Source organism: Embiotoca jacksoni, unplaced genomic scaffold (assembly GCF_022577435.1).
Source record: "Embiotoca jacksoni isolate LCO1_2020_lvr unplaced genomic scaffold, fEmbJac1.0.p SCAF_35, whole genome shotgun sequence".
Lineage (NCBI taxonomy): Eukaryota > Metazoa > Chordata > Actinopteri > Embiotocidae > Embiotoca > Embiotoca jacksoni.
In genome coordinates, this window is record NW_027185387.1 from 2,410,739 (window position 1) to 2,426,158 (window position 15,420).

The 15,420-nt window shown below is 39.3% G+C and overlaps 1 protein-coding gene across 1 annotated transcript in view; it reads left to right on the top strand.

The window, feature by feature from the left end:
- Positions 1 to 15,420, top strand: part of luzp2 (leucine zipper protein 2) — a 145,414-nt gene that overhangs the window by 94,920 nt on the left and 35,074 nt on the right. Inside the window, exon 6 of the mRNA XM_069165615.1 lies at positions 12,734 to 12,796. Coding sequence (XP_069021716.1) covers positions 12,734 to 12,796 — 63 coding nt within the window. The remainder of the gene's footprint in view (positions 1 to 12,733; positions 12,797 to 15,420) is intronic.

Sequence of the window (15,420 nt, forward strand, 5' to 3'; positions counted from 1 at the left end):
TGCTGTTGAAATGATGAATGTTGCCTATTTATACAAAGACTGATCGAGTGTAGTTTAACCACTTCTTTCGACCGGTTAAATCACCGCTTCAGTATTTGTTGACACGTTTCGTCGGATGTCCACATTTACACAGCAGGATCTCTGATTGAACCAATGCGCTGCCTAAGAGCCTGATTTGTTGAGGGCTTTGATGATCCAAAATCTATAGAGAATATACAGCTGTATTTTATGAGTCATTGGAAAATTCATAGCAGTGAATCATTGCAACCCTCCAGCTCGGCAGTGAAAGCGGAGTAACACTCACCCACAAACACCATCAAGGAGATACTTCTGACTGAGCTTTTGCGTCAGCTCCAAGTGAAAAATCATACTTCCTCATTTCCAGTGTGTGGGATGTCGGGGTAACTCAGCCACCTGCTGGCAACTCCTACATTTATGCATAAGTCCTAGACTTTCTTCTACAAGAGGGATTAAATTTGTGTCACTCTCCTCATTGTTTTTTGCACTTACTGCTGAATTTGGGCTCCGTGTGGCTTTGCGGGCACTGGTGCTGAACTCAAATCATAGAAACTTGTTGGCGAGAGGTAAAGACAGGCTGCATGTGTTCGGAGGGTTGGTGTCACGCTGTCACTTAGCAGCTTTGCTTTATTCCTCACAGCCTGCCATGGATATTGATTTCTGGCCCTCTGCTTCCAGACAAGTGACCAGTTTTCTGTGGTATTCGGCTGTGACACTATAAAGTGGACGGTCCAATTTTTTTTTTTTTTTTTTTTTTTTTTTTTTTTTTTTTTACAGAAATACATCCAAGTGTTTCAAGACTGATGAAGGCTGTGACTGCAGATATTTCTGAGATGTTCAGAAAATTACATTTTATGGCTGCTTTTTTTTCTCACTTTATTGTCGCTGGAGGCTGTTTAAACAAACACCGTGGCTTCACAGGACTTTCAATCTCAAACTGTCTTCACACCCCCGAGACAATGTCAAGACATCTGAGAATAGTTTCAGACCAGAAGAACAGTATTCCTATATCATTATGCCGATGGAAAGTTTTACCCAAGAAAGTTCTGTAGGGGGAATGATTATATACTTCTTTGATTTTTAATCTTATCAGAATGTTCCAAGTCATTTTTACTTGACTGAAAAAACGATTAATGCGATCACCCTAATCCCACATGTATATATGTCATTAAGATTACATTAAGATTACTTTAGATCACTGTGGTGCAGATTGACAGCTAAACCAGGGTATTAAATGAAGATTCAGAGGCTGTTATGTGCTCACGTTTTGCAGAATGGCAAAACATAAACAGATGTTCAAGTATACAGATTATGTGACTTTGTTACCTATTTTAATTGATGTGTTTATGGAAAGAACCTTCTGTTATGAACTGACAAAGTATTTTAAGCTTTTGCTTTTTTACTACAATCATCAACCAAAAGAAAAATGTTAGTTCAGTGTGATTTTTTTTTTCTTCTAAACTTTTTAATGTATAAAACCTGCCAGGTAATTATCACAGTTGTTTTGTTTCGACGTTCTTGTGGATTCCCGGGAGATGCGGGTGATAAAATATCAGCCACGCTTCGCTCTGCCAAGATGCATCTAAATCTGCAAATCTATCACGTCTATGATGTGTTAAGTAAAAAAGAATTCACAGCAAATTACCTGAGAAAACATCACTGAAGACAGAGGTCATCGAATTACCCTCCTCTCATTTGACGATATTTGAAGCTCTGTGAAAAGTGTTAATAGCTTTGGTGGTATGTTGCACACGGCTCGTCTCCCTACTCAGCGTGGAAACGTCTCGCTTCTTCTGTATAAATTCATCACGTTAATGATAGATGTAGGTGTGAATACTTTCATTTCATGAAGTCCTCAAGTAGTAATCTGGTGTGTGTAGAGCTTAAAGTGACTTTAATCAATATTTGTGTAAGAGCCCGACTGATGCAGGGATTTTAAAGCCTTCACTGGATTCAGTCATTGAAGGTTTAAAGAACTGGAAAAACAATATTTTTCATTTGTTTTAAAACTGAAACATATAACAAAGATTTTTGACGAGAACACCCTGCATTTAGATACTCAAGAGTTCTGAGCAGGACGTTGTGAACTTGAAAAACAAACTTTAAATGTCACACTGACACTAACTGTAATGCATTAATTTACCCAGTTTGTCCATTTAGCGTCTTTCTTGTTCTGGTTTTTACAGAAAGTATTTTCCAACTACTTTTTAATGTCACCCAGCGCAGAAACAGCGAGATTTCTCTGTCATTTACTTCTCTCAGTGTGCACTCATTTACATGTTTTTTCTGCTGGTCCAAATAATCCCTCTGACGTTACTGATTTTAGCCGGCTGTTTTGAAATATAATGGTCAGACGTTAGCTGACGTGGTTTGTGGTAATTCTGAAAAAGCCATTGTGACTTTTGAGAAAAAAAACAACTGGTATAATGTCTTTAGTGAAAATCAGAACTGTTTTGAGGGTCTGTAACTGTTGTCATTCCACTTGAACTGCTTTGAGTCTGTAAAAACCAACGGTACCCTACTGGCGGTGAATTTTCTTCTGGTATTTTGGTAACTTAAACATGCCCTTAAATATTGTTAACTTAAACAGTGATTGCAACACAGTGGAAGCACAACAACTGCAACTGTGATGTAATAAGAAATAACCCATCATCTTTAACAGTTAAGGCTGATGATATTAGGCAGCAAACTGACAACTTAATAAGATTCTGTTGATATTATTGATGAGGATTTCTTTATTTTCTCCTTGCAGGTGTTTATTATAACTCATGAACAAACTTCTTAGTTCTCAATTGGATGCTGTAGAATTTACATAATGAGAACAGCTACAGAAAATATTGTCACATCTCTAACACTGTTAGAATAAGACTTCGAGCCGCCATGTGTTTCCATTAGTAAGTTAAATTAGTTTACTCACATCCTTGTAAGCAAACACATTAAACTGTTAATCAAAACTATTGGACCTTCCTACTGTACAGTATGAGCCAAATACATAACGATGTGACAACTAAACTATACCTCACTAGTCAACCCTGGATGTTACTGTTCTTCATGCAGATAATCTAAATGACACCAAATAAACAGAAAAGATCTTTTGCATCTCTTTGATAAGTTAAAATAGGCGAATAAATGCACACAAAAAAACGTAGTTCTCCCTAAACGTCCTAACAAGTCATGAAACCAGCTAACTTTGGCTATTTTTAACTATTTTAATCATTTAATCATTTAATCAATAAGCTTCCCCTACCTATAGTTTTAATGGATGCTTTTGTCCCACTGAACTTTTTTTTTTTTCCCTACACACTGGGAGCAGTTTCTGTTTCTGTATCAAACTATCACACCCGTCATTAATGGGTAACTTGCTCTTCCACTTGATCTACAATCATATCCTTCCCTCACCTCAGATAAACCTCTGTGTAATAGTGGCCATTCATTTTAGTAATAATCAGTCAGAAAATATGATTACATTATCATCTAATATCTGTGCTCTTTTTTGTTGTTGTTTTTAAAGTATCCTTATTGCTATTTTGAAACTTCAATGAGGGAAATTCAAGACTCTAAGTCCTGGAACACTGCCTGTGTGGCGCGTGCGTTACCTCTCTCTGCGTCTTTTCACTTCGGCGTCCATATTAACAGATTAGAGCAGCCGCTGTGTGCGGTGCGTCATTTATAAAATAGAACTGATGCCTATTTTTCAAGCGTGTGCCGCGCAGTTTCCAGCTAAAATATAAAGGGAAACGATCTGTGAACATATTTGTACTGTATAATCACAGCAAAAACCCAGTGTTGGCTCCAATTATATCATGACGACGCTTTAGGGGGCAGAGTTTTACCCTCTCTGTACTGCTCCTCTGTCTCAGTGTGAGTGCCTGTGTGTCTCGCTATGAACGTGGGTGAACAAAAATTATGTGCCTGGTTTTTGGTTACGGCTCATCACTTCTCAGATCTTAAATATTCTATTATAATGGTCTTTATTAAAAAGAAACTCATTGATTCAGTGGAAGGATCAATGTTCACAGACTAACAATAATCAGTTAAAACTATCCGTTGCGGAGGAAACGTGGGACTTAACTTACTTTGATCGCATGCATTTTGTTCCACCTTAACACTTCAGCTCAGAGAGTGGAGATCTGGGTTTGGTTTATTCAGTTTGAAGTAATATCAATTTGTCCAGGGATTCCTCACGTTGTCCAGTTGCGCCACTTGAATTAATCTCTCAGATAGTTCACTCTCATCGTTAGAGGCTTCACTGTCACTATTCCCATCTGATTTATCAGATTGTTCAAGTCGTTTTCGGCGTGAACAAATACACGGAACGGCAATGAATTAAGTGACCAGGAAAGATTAGTGTTCAGGTGGGTGGGTCAGCGCGGCAACGGGCTGCAGCTCTATTATTACGCTGATAGTAATTCCGGCTACTTCACATTGAATATTTCAGCTCTCCTTTGAAACGCCAAGCCTTCCCAATTTCCCCGAGAGGATCAATAGAGTTCATCTTATCTCTTTTCTTCGAATAGCCCGAAGCCTTGTCAAGCATCTTATGCTGCGGCTCAACAGCTATTTGATGAGAAATGCAGAGAGGCAATATCTATACAGAAACCCTGAACTGGAGCACGCGGTCGGGTCAAATGAAGACGTCGACGCTCTTTCCATCAGAGCAGATTCTAATGCATGATCATAATGCAGTTGTGCATCTGGACCGACAACAAACACCTGAAAAAGTACCCCCCCAAAAAATATTGTGCTGATGCATTGACAATTTCAAAACATATTATAGCTAGTTATGATTTTGTTGTATGATGCTGTAACTCCCATTTCTTTTCTTGCCTTCTTCTGGGGGCACTGCGTCTGTCAGATAAGTCAACACAGCAGACGGGGAAAACACAACCTGTTTTCAAAAGCACGGCATGCTTATGATTGTGTGTCAGAACAATGGAAACAGTGAAAGCAGCTTTTTGACTTTTGCATAATCCCCCCGTTTGACCTCAAGAGTCCTTAATAAACTGCCAAGATGAGTTCAACTCAAGCTGCCAAACACCCTGTAAGATTTCTCGGGGTATGTCATATTTAATAGCTTATCCACAGTGAACATTTGCGTTGCTAATGCCAGCAATTTATATGAGCTGTGTTCAACAGCGGCATAGTTACTCGTGCAGGCCCCGCCTCAATTTTTGTTGCAGTGCGTGTTTCTTATTCTTTTTTTTTTTTCCATGCTTTGAGAGACCGTTGGAGTACACTGACAGAGATTGTAATTGGTTATGTTATGTTACGAGTCTGGTCATTAATATATGACAGAGGCTGTCAAACAGGCAGGCCCGAGAATATGTTTTTACTTTATTATATACATGCATTTTTTAAACTTGTGAGCAAGGCTGAGATCCAAGGAACAAAAAAAAAAAAAAAAAAGAAGTCAGATGAATAAGAATGCGGTTAAAACTGATATTTATAAGCAACCGTGTTTAATGGTCAGAAAAAAACAGAAAAGAAAGTTAATTATTCATTATCATTATTTTTACAACTGATCTGACAATAAACAATAAGCCAAGTGTCTGTTTCTTTTCTATTTCAGTTGATCAACAGACCTTTTTTTGATGTTCATCTAACAGATCAAAATTTACATAGCTGAAAAGCTGAGCAGAAAATATTTCCTGCATTATCCAAATTTTTCTGTACATTACCAATAGATGGGTTATATAGATTCAGATAGTTTCTTTTAAGCTGTGCCACAAGAGCTTTTGTTATGGCTGATCCTTACGAATCATTCTTCACAAACTGAATGCAGAACTCTGACATGGGGAAACAAGCATACTGCTTTCAAAATTTGGTGTCTAAAAGGCTTTTGTGCATAATTAATTCCAATACTTTGACAATTGAACATTTTCCACTTCATTATTTTGAAAATTATGCTGCGGGAGCCAACCATAACCACATGGGACACATGAATGAGAATGCATAACAAATGACTTTGTTGCTCGCTTAAAACCATAATGATTTGAATGGTCCATAATGCCATGATTCCCCTCCTCCGGCCCCGCTGGCTCACAGTCACAGTCTTTGAAGGTTCATCTGTAGTGAAGTCTAGGATGCAAGAACGAGACTTTTCTGTGGCAACTTATTATCTAACAGCGCTCCTAACTCTGACCCAACAAAGGCCTCGTTCACAATGCAGGTAGTAGTAGCCAGTTTTTTTGCTCCTATAAGACTTTTCTTTGTTGTTGTTTGTTTGTTTTTTGGATGATCTGCATAAATCATATGGAATCTGATCTTTTCAATTTGGATTCAGGACAGTTTTTTTGTATGATCCTAAATCAGATGCAAGTCTGTGCAACCTCAGTGTTAGCAGTTATATGACAATGCAAGGGATAGTTTTCAGTTTTTGAAGTGGGGTTGTATGAGGTGCTTATCTATAGTCAGTGTACCTTCAGTAGATGGTGTTCGGCACGTCCCCAGTTGAGAGAAGCAGGCAGCTGTTCCGTCATGGAAGCGAAGCCACATGCTGCTGTGGACAGGAACAATGAGAAAATGTATTTTAGAAAATAAATATTAGTTCAAGAGCCTACGAGAGTAGTAGTGGAAACTAAACAGAACTGCTACACGTCCGTGGTGCACACGTCCACCAGGGAGTACAGACAGACCCTTAATTCTTTTGGTCTACTTCAATGTATCAGTCATGCTGCAGCTATCTTCTCTACAAGAAGTATAAACATTAAACATCATGCATTAAGGAAGGTAAAATGCTTCTTAAAAGTTTATTAAAAGCTTGACTGAACCCTGAGCGACCACATTTCAGAGAGAAAATATATATATTTTTAAGCATTTTATTACCTCTGGCTTTTTTTCTCTCTCTACCAGAAACAGTGATTGCAGTTCGCCTCCGTGGGCACAGTTCACTGTGGCCTTTAATTGACAGGAATAATGAAGTTATATTTTCATAATCAACTCTTTACAGCAGCGATGCAACAAAAACATGTTGTCATTTTGAGTTTTTTTTTTTTTTTTTAACTTGTATTGACCTTTTAAGATGAAATATGTTGTGACAACAGCGCCTCGCTTGCACCACCTCTAAGTGGTGTCAGGCAACGTGAACAACATGGCTAGTGTGAAATAGAAATGTCAACACAAAATTGCAGTGTACTTTTGATGGTTTATGTAAACTTGGTTGGACTGTGTGGGAGGTTTTTGATACATGAATATGAGGCTTATTATGCATACTAAATCCACACTTCATGATGTAAATGTGGGAACAACTTGACTGGGATTAAAAAAAAACATTTTTTAAAAAATCCCCGGAAGAGTCGGTCGGTGCCTCTTCCCACTACGGCTAAAAGGATGCTGCACTGATGGGTGTTCAGTGGTGTGAAAGTTGACCTAGATGGGCAGTAAATATCAACACTCAGGGGCTGCCAGCATATCAGCACTTCATAATGTGTGGAAATAACTTTGGTGAGTCGACGCAGATAGGCAGTGCTGAACTCCTTTAAATGGTTAGCGATTGCCCATTCGTGTCTATGGCTGTAAATTAAGGTTTTGTTTTGTTGATTTTATATTTCATTTGATTTGATTTCACTTAATTTGTCAGTCTAGGAAATATGATTGTGGATCAAAACAGAGAAGCCATCCTTTATTTTAATTTAGTTATTTGTGGCCACAGTGGAACTTCACAATAGTACCGATAAAGGCTCTGCAACAATCTGCGAGAGATTTCATACAACTGATTTGTGTGCTGATGGAAAATATGAGCAACATGTAAAATGCCCCTTTATTTCCAGGTCTGTAGAATGACAGTGCTGCAAGGAAATAACACATTACGAAATAGGCAGCTCAGTGTATCTGATTTTGCATAATGCACTGTGACACAGAAGCTCCAGAGGATCTTATTTTCACTCCGAGTATGTCCTGGGGCTAAACTACATCACATCTTATGATGGCTGCCAGTTCTGCATGTCCTCAAGTGGTGGTCCCTCTGTTGGGGTGGGAGGAGGTGCAACTGTGTGGAATTGATACTCGGCCAGTTCCTCCCTCACCGAATCACAAAACAACTGGCATCTCAGCTCATTACCTCGGCTCAGCGTGCGTGCACAGTAATGGTTGGAGTGTCCTGTAAACTGGACAGGTGTGGGTGTGAGAATTGTATTGCAAAGGGAAGACAGAGTCCAGAATGTACAGTATGGTGAATGCTGCCTGTAAAGCTGAACTTCGCTTCAGCACCGTGTTAGCACAGTTCCTGCTTTTATACTTTGAATTATCCAATGCACAAGCAAACATAGTTTCTGAACAAAGTACATAATGATCTTTAGTTTGATTGTGAAATATTGCCCCCGTTAATCAGCGGTACCCTGGAACTATCAGTTTGGATGTTGGAGATTACCATCAGTCAGCACAAACAACGTTTGATGGCACCAGATGCAGTCATATAATTACAGATAATTTGAGGACAAACTCTTCATTGTGATAATATTAGCCGAAACTGACCTTGATATATATCCACTAAGTGGAAACAAGATTAACAGTCCACTTCTATGTTTAGTGGCTCTGTGTGGTTGTACTTCGGCACAGCGTTTTGAGCTTAACGCTAATGTCAGCTTGCTCACACGATGTTTATCATTCATAATGTTCACAATGTTCACTGCCTTAATTTAGCTTGTTAGCTTTCTAAAATTAGCTAACTGGCAAAATGCGACTACTGGGAAGCATTACTAACTGCTGTTTCATGCAGATGCCGCTGTGTTGTCAGTGATTGTCATAAAACATAAGCATAGTGTATGCAACTATATGACTTCTGCGCCCAAACCGTTCCTGTGGCTCACAACCAATTTGTCAACTTAAAACCATTAAGCTGTCTCCAACATCAATCAGAAAATCTATTATCTGAAGCAAAACAACACATCCGAGTGTGTCATCTTTACCCTATATTCATTTGATGTACAAGCCATAAGCCATAATTGTTTGTGGTAATAGAGCTTTTAAAAAAAAAATCGCACTGCAGACGGTGCTACTTGGGGATAAACAAATTGCCCCACTTGCACTGGAGCCAAAAGCACAACAGCTGAGGCTGCTTCTGAAGGGCAGACAGACGGACAGATGTTCATTTTATATCAAATCAGTCAGTTTTGTGAGGATGAAAATATATCTCTGTGACAAAGTAATTGATTATACCTATTTAGCACCTAAGGTGTGAAAGCCCTAGAATCATAATATTCAAAAACTCCTGAAAGTTGGTACGCCCGTCTCTCCCGGCGAAAAATGTCCTATTTTACTGGAGTCACGAGTGGGCGTGGCCAAATGGCTCGCTAGCGCCCCCTAAACAGATGCCCCGGCGGCTACATTTACCTACATGCACGGAATTCGGTGGACATGTTTATCACACCGAGATGTACAAAAAAAGTTACATTGCACCATTACGTCAACTCAACAGAAAGTCCACCATTTTTAATTTAGTCGCCATTTTTGGCATGTTGTTCAAAAAATGACCGGCATCTTCAAAGTCAAAACTGACTTACGATTTTATTTAAAGTCTTGACAAAGAGGGGAAGGGGGGGGGGGGGGTGGAATTGAACCCCAAACCTTCTAGTTGAGAGGCAGCAGTGCTAACCACTGTAAGGGTAAGCCACGTGGTTCAAGGAGGGTGAGTCCTTCTAAGGGTAAGCCAAATGGTTCACAGAGGGCGAGACCTCCTAAGGCAAGTCCCTCTAAGGGTAAGCCATACAGGTGTGGGTTTGTCTGTGCAGTCATATTACTACCAAACCAAAGGTCAACAACAATACAAAACTCAAACAAAATAAATAGTCCAAGAGACTCTTTTTTTCATTGTGCACTGGTTAGAGCAGTTGCCTCCTCACAGAGAAGTAACTTGATGTCAGTTCAGAAAAAGGTCATACTCCAAAAAGTAATAAAAAAAAGTCATCCAAAATATCCAAAGTATGTGGTCCAAAAAGTGACCCAAAATTCATTATGTATATAGTATAGAGTATGTAGTATAGAGTATATAGTATAGAATATATAGTATGGAATATATAGTATAGAGTATATAGTATAGAATATATAGTATAGAGTATATAGTATAGAATATACAGTATAAAGTATATATTATATAGTATAGAATATATATTATAGAGTATAGAGCATATAGTATATAGTATAGCCAGTTCGATGCGGCTACATTTGATGTTTCACCGTGACACAGGAAGTTGATGTTTAAGGTCAAACGATGCTCCAAACCTCATGAAACATGCGTCAGGCACCAACTTTCATGAGTTTTTGAAAATGTTAAAGCCGCCAAAAAAAGGAATTTGTTTTTGAGGAAGAAGAATAAGGAACGAGATCAAGAAATAAATTAAAACTGCAAGGGGGAATATGCGGACCTCGGCGTGCTGCACATCGGGGAGCCGGTGGCCCCGACCCGCCGGCTCCCCGACGTTCGAGGGCCGCATATCACTGCCTGCAGTTTTAATTAAGATTTATAATTTTAATGACGGACACTGTGACTTCCAAACCCGGCTGTTATACACAACGATCAGTACGTGATATTGACTGTCGAACTGTCTTGGCTAAGGTACTATACTGTTTCAAAGTCTGTCAGATTACTCTCTAAGTCCATACACTGTGATCCGTTCACATGCAAAACAAGTGGGGAAAAAGAGTTCCTGTTGGTTGCACTTTGTGTTTACAGTATGTGGGGCTTAGTGTTTTGATCATTGAGTTTACTTGACTTATAGCTGGTAGAATATTAATTGCTCTCACTTGAGTTCTATTTGAAGAATAGACCCTCGACTACAGGTAATAGCCTCATTGATAAAGTCATTAAGAATGTTAAATGTGATGTTGACTCAAGGAAAAGGACTAATATATCTACATTATGGTGATTATTATGAAGATGTGTATAACTACATTAGCTTCCTTTGACAAAATGAACATGGTACAAGCTTTGATACTAAACAGCAGTAATTTTGTCGGTATCAAATGTTATAGCATCACCTTCAGCTTACCTCAGCCATCTGGATAATTTTAGATTCCATTATTCCTCAACATATTTAAGGCTGTGACGAGTCTAATTAATATTTTCCCAGTTCCTTAGCGCAACTTTAAATGCCACTTTATCAAACTGCATATGGCGGCATAAATCTAGTGCCTGAGATTTGCATACAGCATGCTGCAATACAAAACAATAAAAAAACAAAAACGTCTACACATGACATGAATTCTATTGTTCTCTGTTGTTGTTTTTTTTCTAATTTCTGATGTCACACATAATCCTCATATATGATATGGATAATTTTGTATACATTATGTTGCAGAGTGCAGTATGTTCTGTTCTGTGAATAATACTGCTTTAATTAAGTTTCTTTCTTTTAAAACACGCAAGAGACCGTCTGAATAACTGTCTCCTCAGTGCATGTGCTGGAATCGGTCCCATTTGACTTCCTCTTGTAGACCTTACTGAAGCTTTTGTCATGGTCGATTGTGCTGTTTGATTGGTTATCCTGAGATCTGAATGGGTACTTTGGGTTAAGCATTAAGTTGGTTTAGGACCAATCTTACTAACAGATCATTGCCCATTAAAAAAGGAAATTCCCTCCCGCTCAAATGCTGTTATCACTTCCAGGCTCCATTCTCCTTTGTCTTTACTTGCTCTCTTTTAACCGTGTCATTTGTAGAGTACCTTTTAAACATCTAGTAGTGCTTTTTACTCTGACTCATTTCCGAGAGAAAGATCTTGGCATTGTGGCCACAATCCTTTGTGTGATCGTTTACTGTGACCTTACAGTACCTTGTCGAAGCAAGGGCTGCACTATTGATACTTGATTAACAATGCAGTGTTTTCCGTACCAGTATCTTGGGAGGGAGGGCTGCACCGCCAGCAGGACCTGCCGCCCACCCTGAAAGAAACTAAATGCGAACGTACTCATAGAACTGTAGTTATGTTTAGTAACTACTATTTATTTAATTACTTCCTGTGCACCCATCCCATCCAACCTATTCACCCCTGCCAAGGCTGAGTGGCTAGGGGGAAACACTGGAATGGATGTTTTTAAAACTAAGACATGAAATATATACAAACACAAGAAGAATCACATTTTGTATTAAGTTGGTGATTATATTACTTTTTGATATATGCTGCACTTTGTCTGGAGAGTTGTGCAATGCAACAGCTTCTTTTTTGTATGAAATAATAGTTAACATTTTCTGGAACTGGAAAAGATAATTAATGTAAAATACTGTATTGCCTTCGAAGTCAAAAACCTCACTCATGCCTCCGGATTATTTCTAAAACTGCAGCAAAGATTTTAACTGGCACCAAACAACTATACCCCATGACCCATACTTTGGCATCTTTCCACTAATTGCCAGCCAAATGATTTTAAGGCTTTACTGATCACGTTTAAAGTTTTAACCCTTTTTTTTTGGGGGGGGGGGGGGGGTGGACTGGCCCTGGCCCTGGCCCTGAGCTTCGTTTCTGACCTTCAAGATGGAACCTGAGTGCACCCTCAGATCCTCAGACGGAGCACTCCTGACAGCTCCTCACTCTGGTTTGAAATCGAGAGCACTTGCTGCCACAGCTTCTGCACAGCCAAACACCCTGCCGGAGAAACCGAGGCCCACTAAGTCAATAGTGCTTTTTTTTTATGAAGCAGCAAAAATGTTAAGGGAACATGCAGTGCGGAATACCGGGCAGACAAGAATGTCATTATTTCTTCCTTTCTTTTCTCTTTTTCAGAACAAGAGCTTGAAAAATAAGCTACTCTCGGGAAACAAACTTTGTGACACCTATGCTGAAGAGGTAAGAACAGTACATCCCGTTTCACCACATAATGTAATTAATTCCCAGCTCCAGCTACTTCATTGTTCATGTAATAAGGGCATTCATTGCAGACATTTTTTGTTTTCCTTTGAGTAAGCACTGCTAACAAAATACAAACAATGCAACATCTGATTGCAATGTGATTATTAGTGCCAATGTATTTATAATCAAAATAATTAAATTTGCTTTCTGTTTTGTAAAATTCAGTTCTTGAGAATCATTCTCCTGCTATAATTATAATTAGCTATAATTAGGAAGCTTTTCCTGCTAATGTTCATGTTGAAAGATTGACAAAAGACCAGCTCAAGGTTAGAAATGATTCATTGCTGTCTTCCTCTCTCTTTCTCACGCACACGCACATAGACGAACACACGAACTTGGTTTTGGCTGTCCGGTAAATCTGAGAACAACTTGTCTCTAACAGCGACCTTTTTGATGGCTGTACAGTTGCAACCTGAGGAGCTCGGGTTGTAGTGATAGCAGCTTCGAGTGCATTTCGTCTGTGCCATTTTCGCTGTCACTTTTCTTCTTTTTCTGCTTTAGCTGGGCGGCCCTTTATTATGGTCAGCGGCGACCAACAGGTTTCCCATCCTCAGTGAAGCTTTGAGCTGAGCTTTGAACTACCACTTTTGCCTCCCTGCTGACCAACGCTCATGCTGTAATTTAGCTATGCAGCATCGAACAAGGCAGCGGGTCCTGCGGGCATACTGATGACATGCTCAAGTCAGTGCAGCTGGTTATGTGTAATCGTGGGCTTTATAGTTATGCAGTCATGCAGTTGGTGATTCCAAGCTTTTGCCAATATCCAGGCTACAGTATTTGGAGTAACTTCAGATTTCTTTTACAACATAGTGTAGTGTGGTGATGCAGACAGCTTGATGGATGGCAACCTTGGTGTGGAGATGGAGATTTTACTTTAGAAAGACCCGGGGCTACACCTCCCCAACGGCAACCTTGGTTTGTTTGATCAATGCCAGAGATGATATTTTCAAGGTTTTCAAATGACAGAACAAGTGTGCATTTTACAGTAAAGACTGGCAGTTATCAATATGGACGCTGTGATAATTTATTCCCTCAAATTAGTAATCTGTACCCTGAAAAAAAACATTTGTGCCCTTGAATTTCTGAGCCATGTTCTCAAATTACTTTCCGACACAAATGAAAAATACACTCCATTTATATCAATAAGGGTATCCTAAATAACAGAAACACCTTTCTGTATAATACAAAATAGTTCGAGCTCCACAAGCTGCATCCTAAAAAATAATGTTGTATCAACGGCTCTCTAACAGTTTCAACAAAAACTGAACATTGCATTAACAACAACAACTGCATTAGTTTTTGGTTGGAATAATTGGCTACTGATTCTGTGGACTTAGACAAATAGTAGTACAACACATTTTAGCTTGAAAAGGAGGCTCTATTTTGGGCATCAAGTGCTCTAGGATCATAAAACATTGTCCATGCCAGTTATATTTACAATATTTTAAGTCCATTTTTATTACAATAACTGAACTATATCATATTGACTTAATGAATTAAGTACTAAGAGGACATAAACTATTGATTTGAGGTTATGCATTAGAGTTGACATGAGAATAAACAGATTGCGATATAAACAGCACAGCAGATGGTAGTTTTCTTCCCAAATCACCTCTGTCTTGAACAGCATCAGCAATAGTTGACTACAGCTTTGTACTGACCACAGTTACATGAACACCACGTCTCAGCTCCACAAAGAGAATTGAGTGTTCGGAAGCTCTTTCTGTTGAAGAGCTGTTCATCGACCCTGAAGTCTGCTCCAACTCTGAGGTTATTCTTGAGCTCCTACTGAGACACAGGAAATTGGTGTTGAAAATTACAGGCCTCTTTCCTCCTACGAATCCTCCAGCTGAACATGCCTGACATTTTACCAGCTAAGCTTCTCCAAGCCATCATCTCGTATTCCAACTCTGAGATGATGATGGCGGCTTTGACTGCAGCTTCTGATTATAACACTTCAGGAAAGAGTTGGAGGGAGTACAAAGGCGATGAAAAGGTCCTGATTGAAGTTGTGTGTAACTCTAGAGTGAGCCAGAACGTTCCCAGCAACAGCAAAGGAGATAATCAAAATGGTGATAAAATATGGTTGGCTGACTGTGCTTGTATTTAATATAGCTGAACATAATATCTCATCCTCAATGCCCCTTAATACTGAGCTGTGTTCTGTGTCTGCCTCATTGTTTCTGAAGAACTGTTATCAATTCAGTTCAATTACATTTCAGAGGGAAACTCAACAATTCCCACAAGCAAGCACTGGGTAAAAGGAAAGAGGAAAAACTTCCTTTTAACAGGAAGAAACCTTTGACAGTACCAGATTCAGAGGTCGGTCGCCATTTGCCTCAAGCGGTAGGGATGAAGGGAGAGCTCAGAGAGAAAAGAACACCATAGAGAACAACAGGCAATAACCACTGTCCAGTAACCTGCAGAAAGCTACAGGGACACCAAGAACAGAGAGGGAAAAAAGCACTTACTGCAGGAAAGAGAACACAAAGTTAATGACGGTAGCGGCACATAACTGCATGGAGACTGAAAGGGAGAGTAGAGGAGGAGTTATCAGGGCC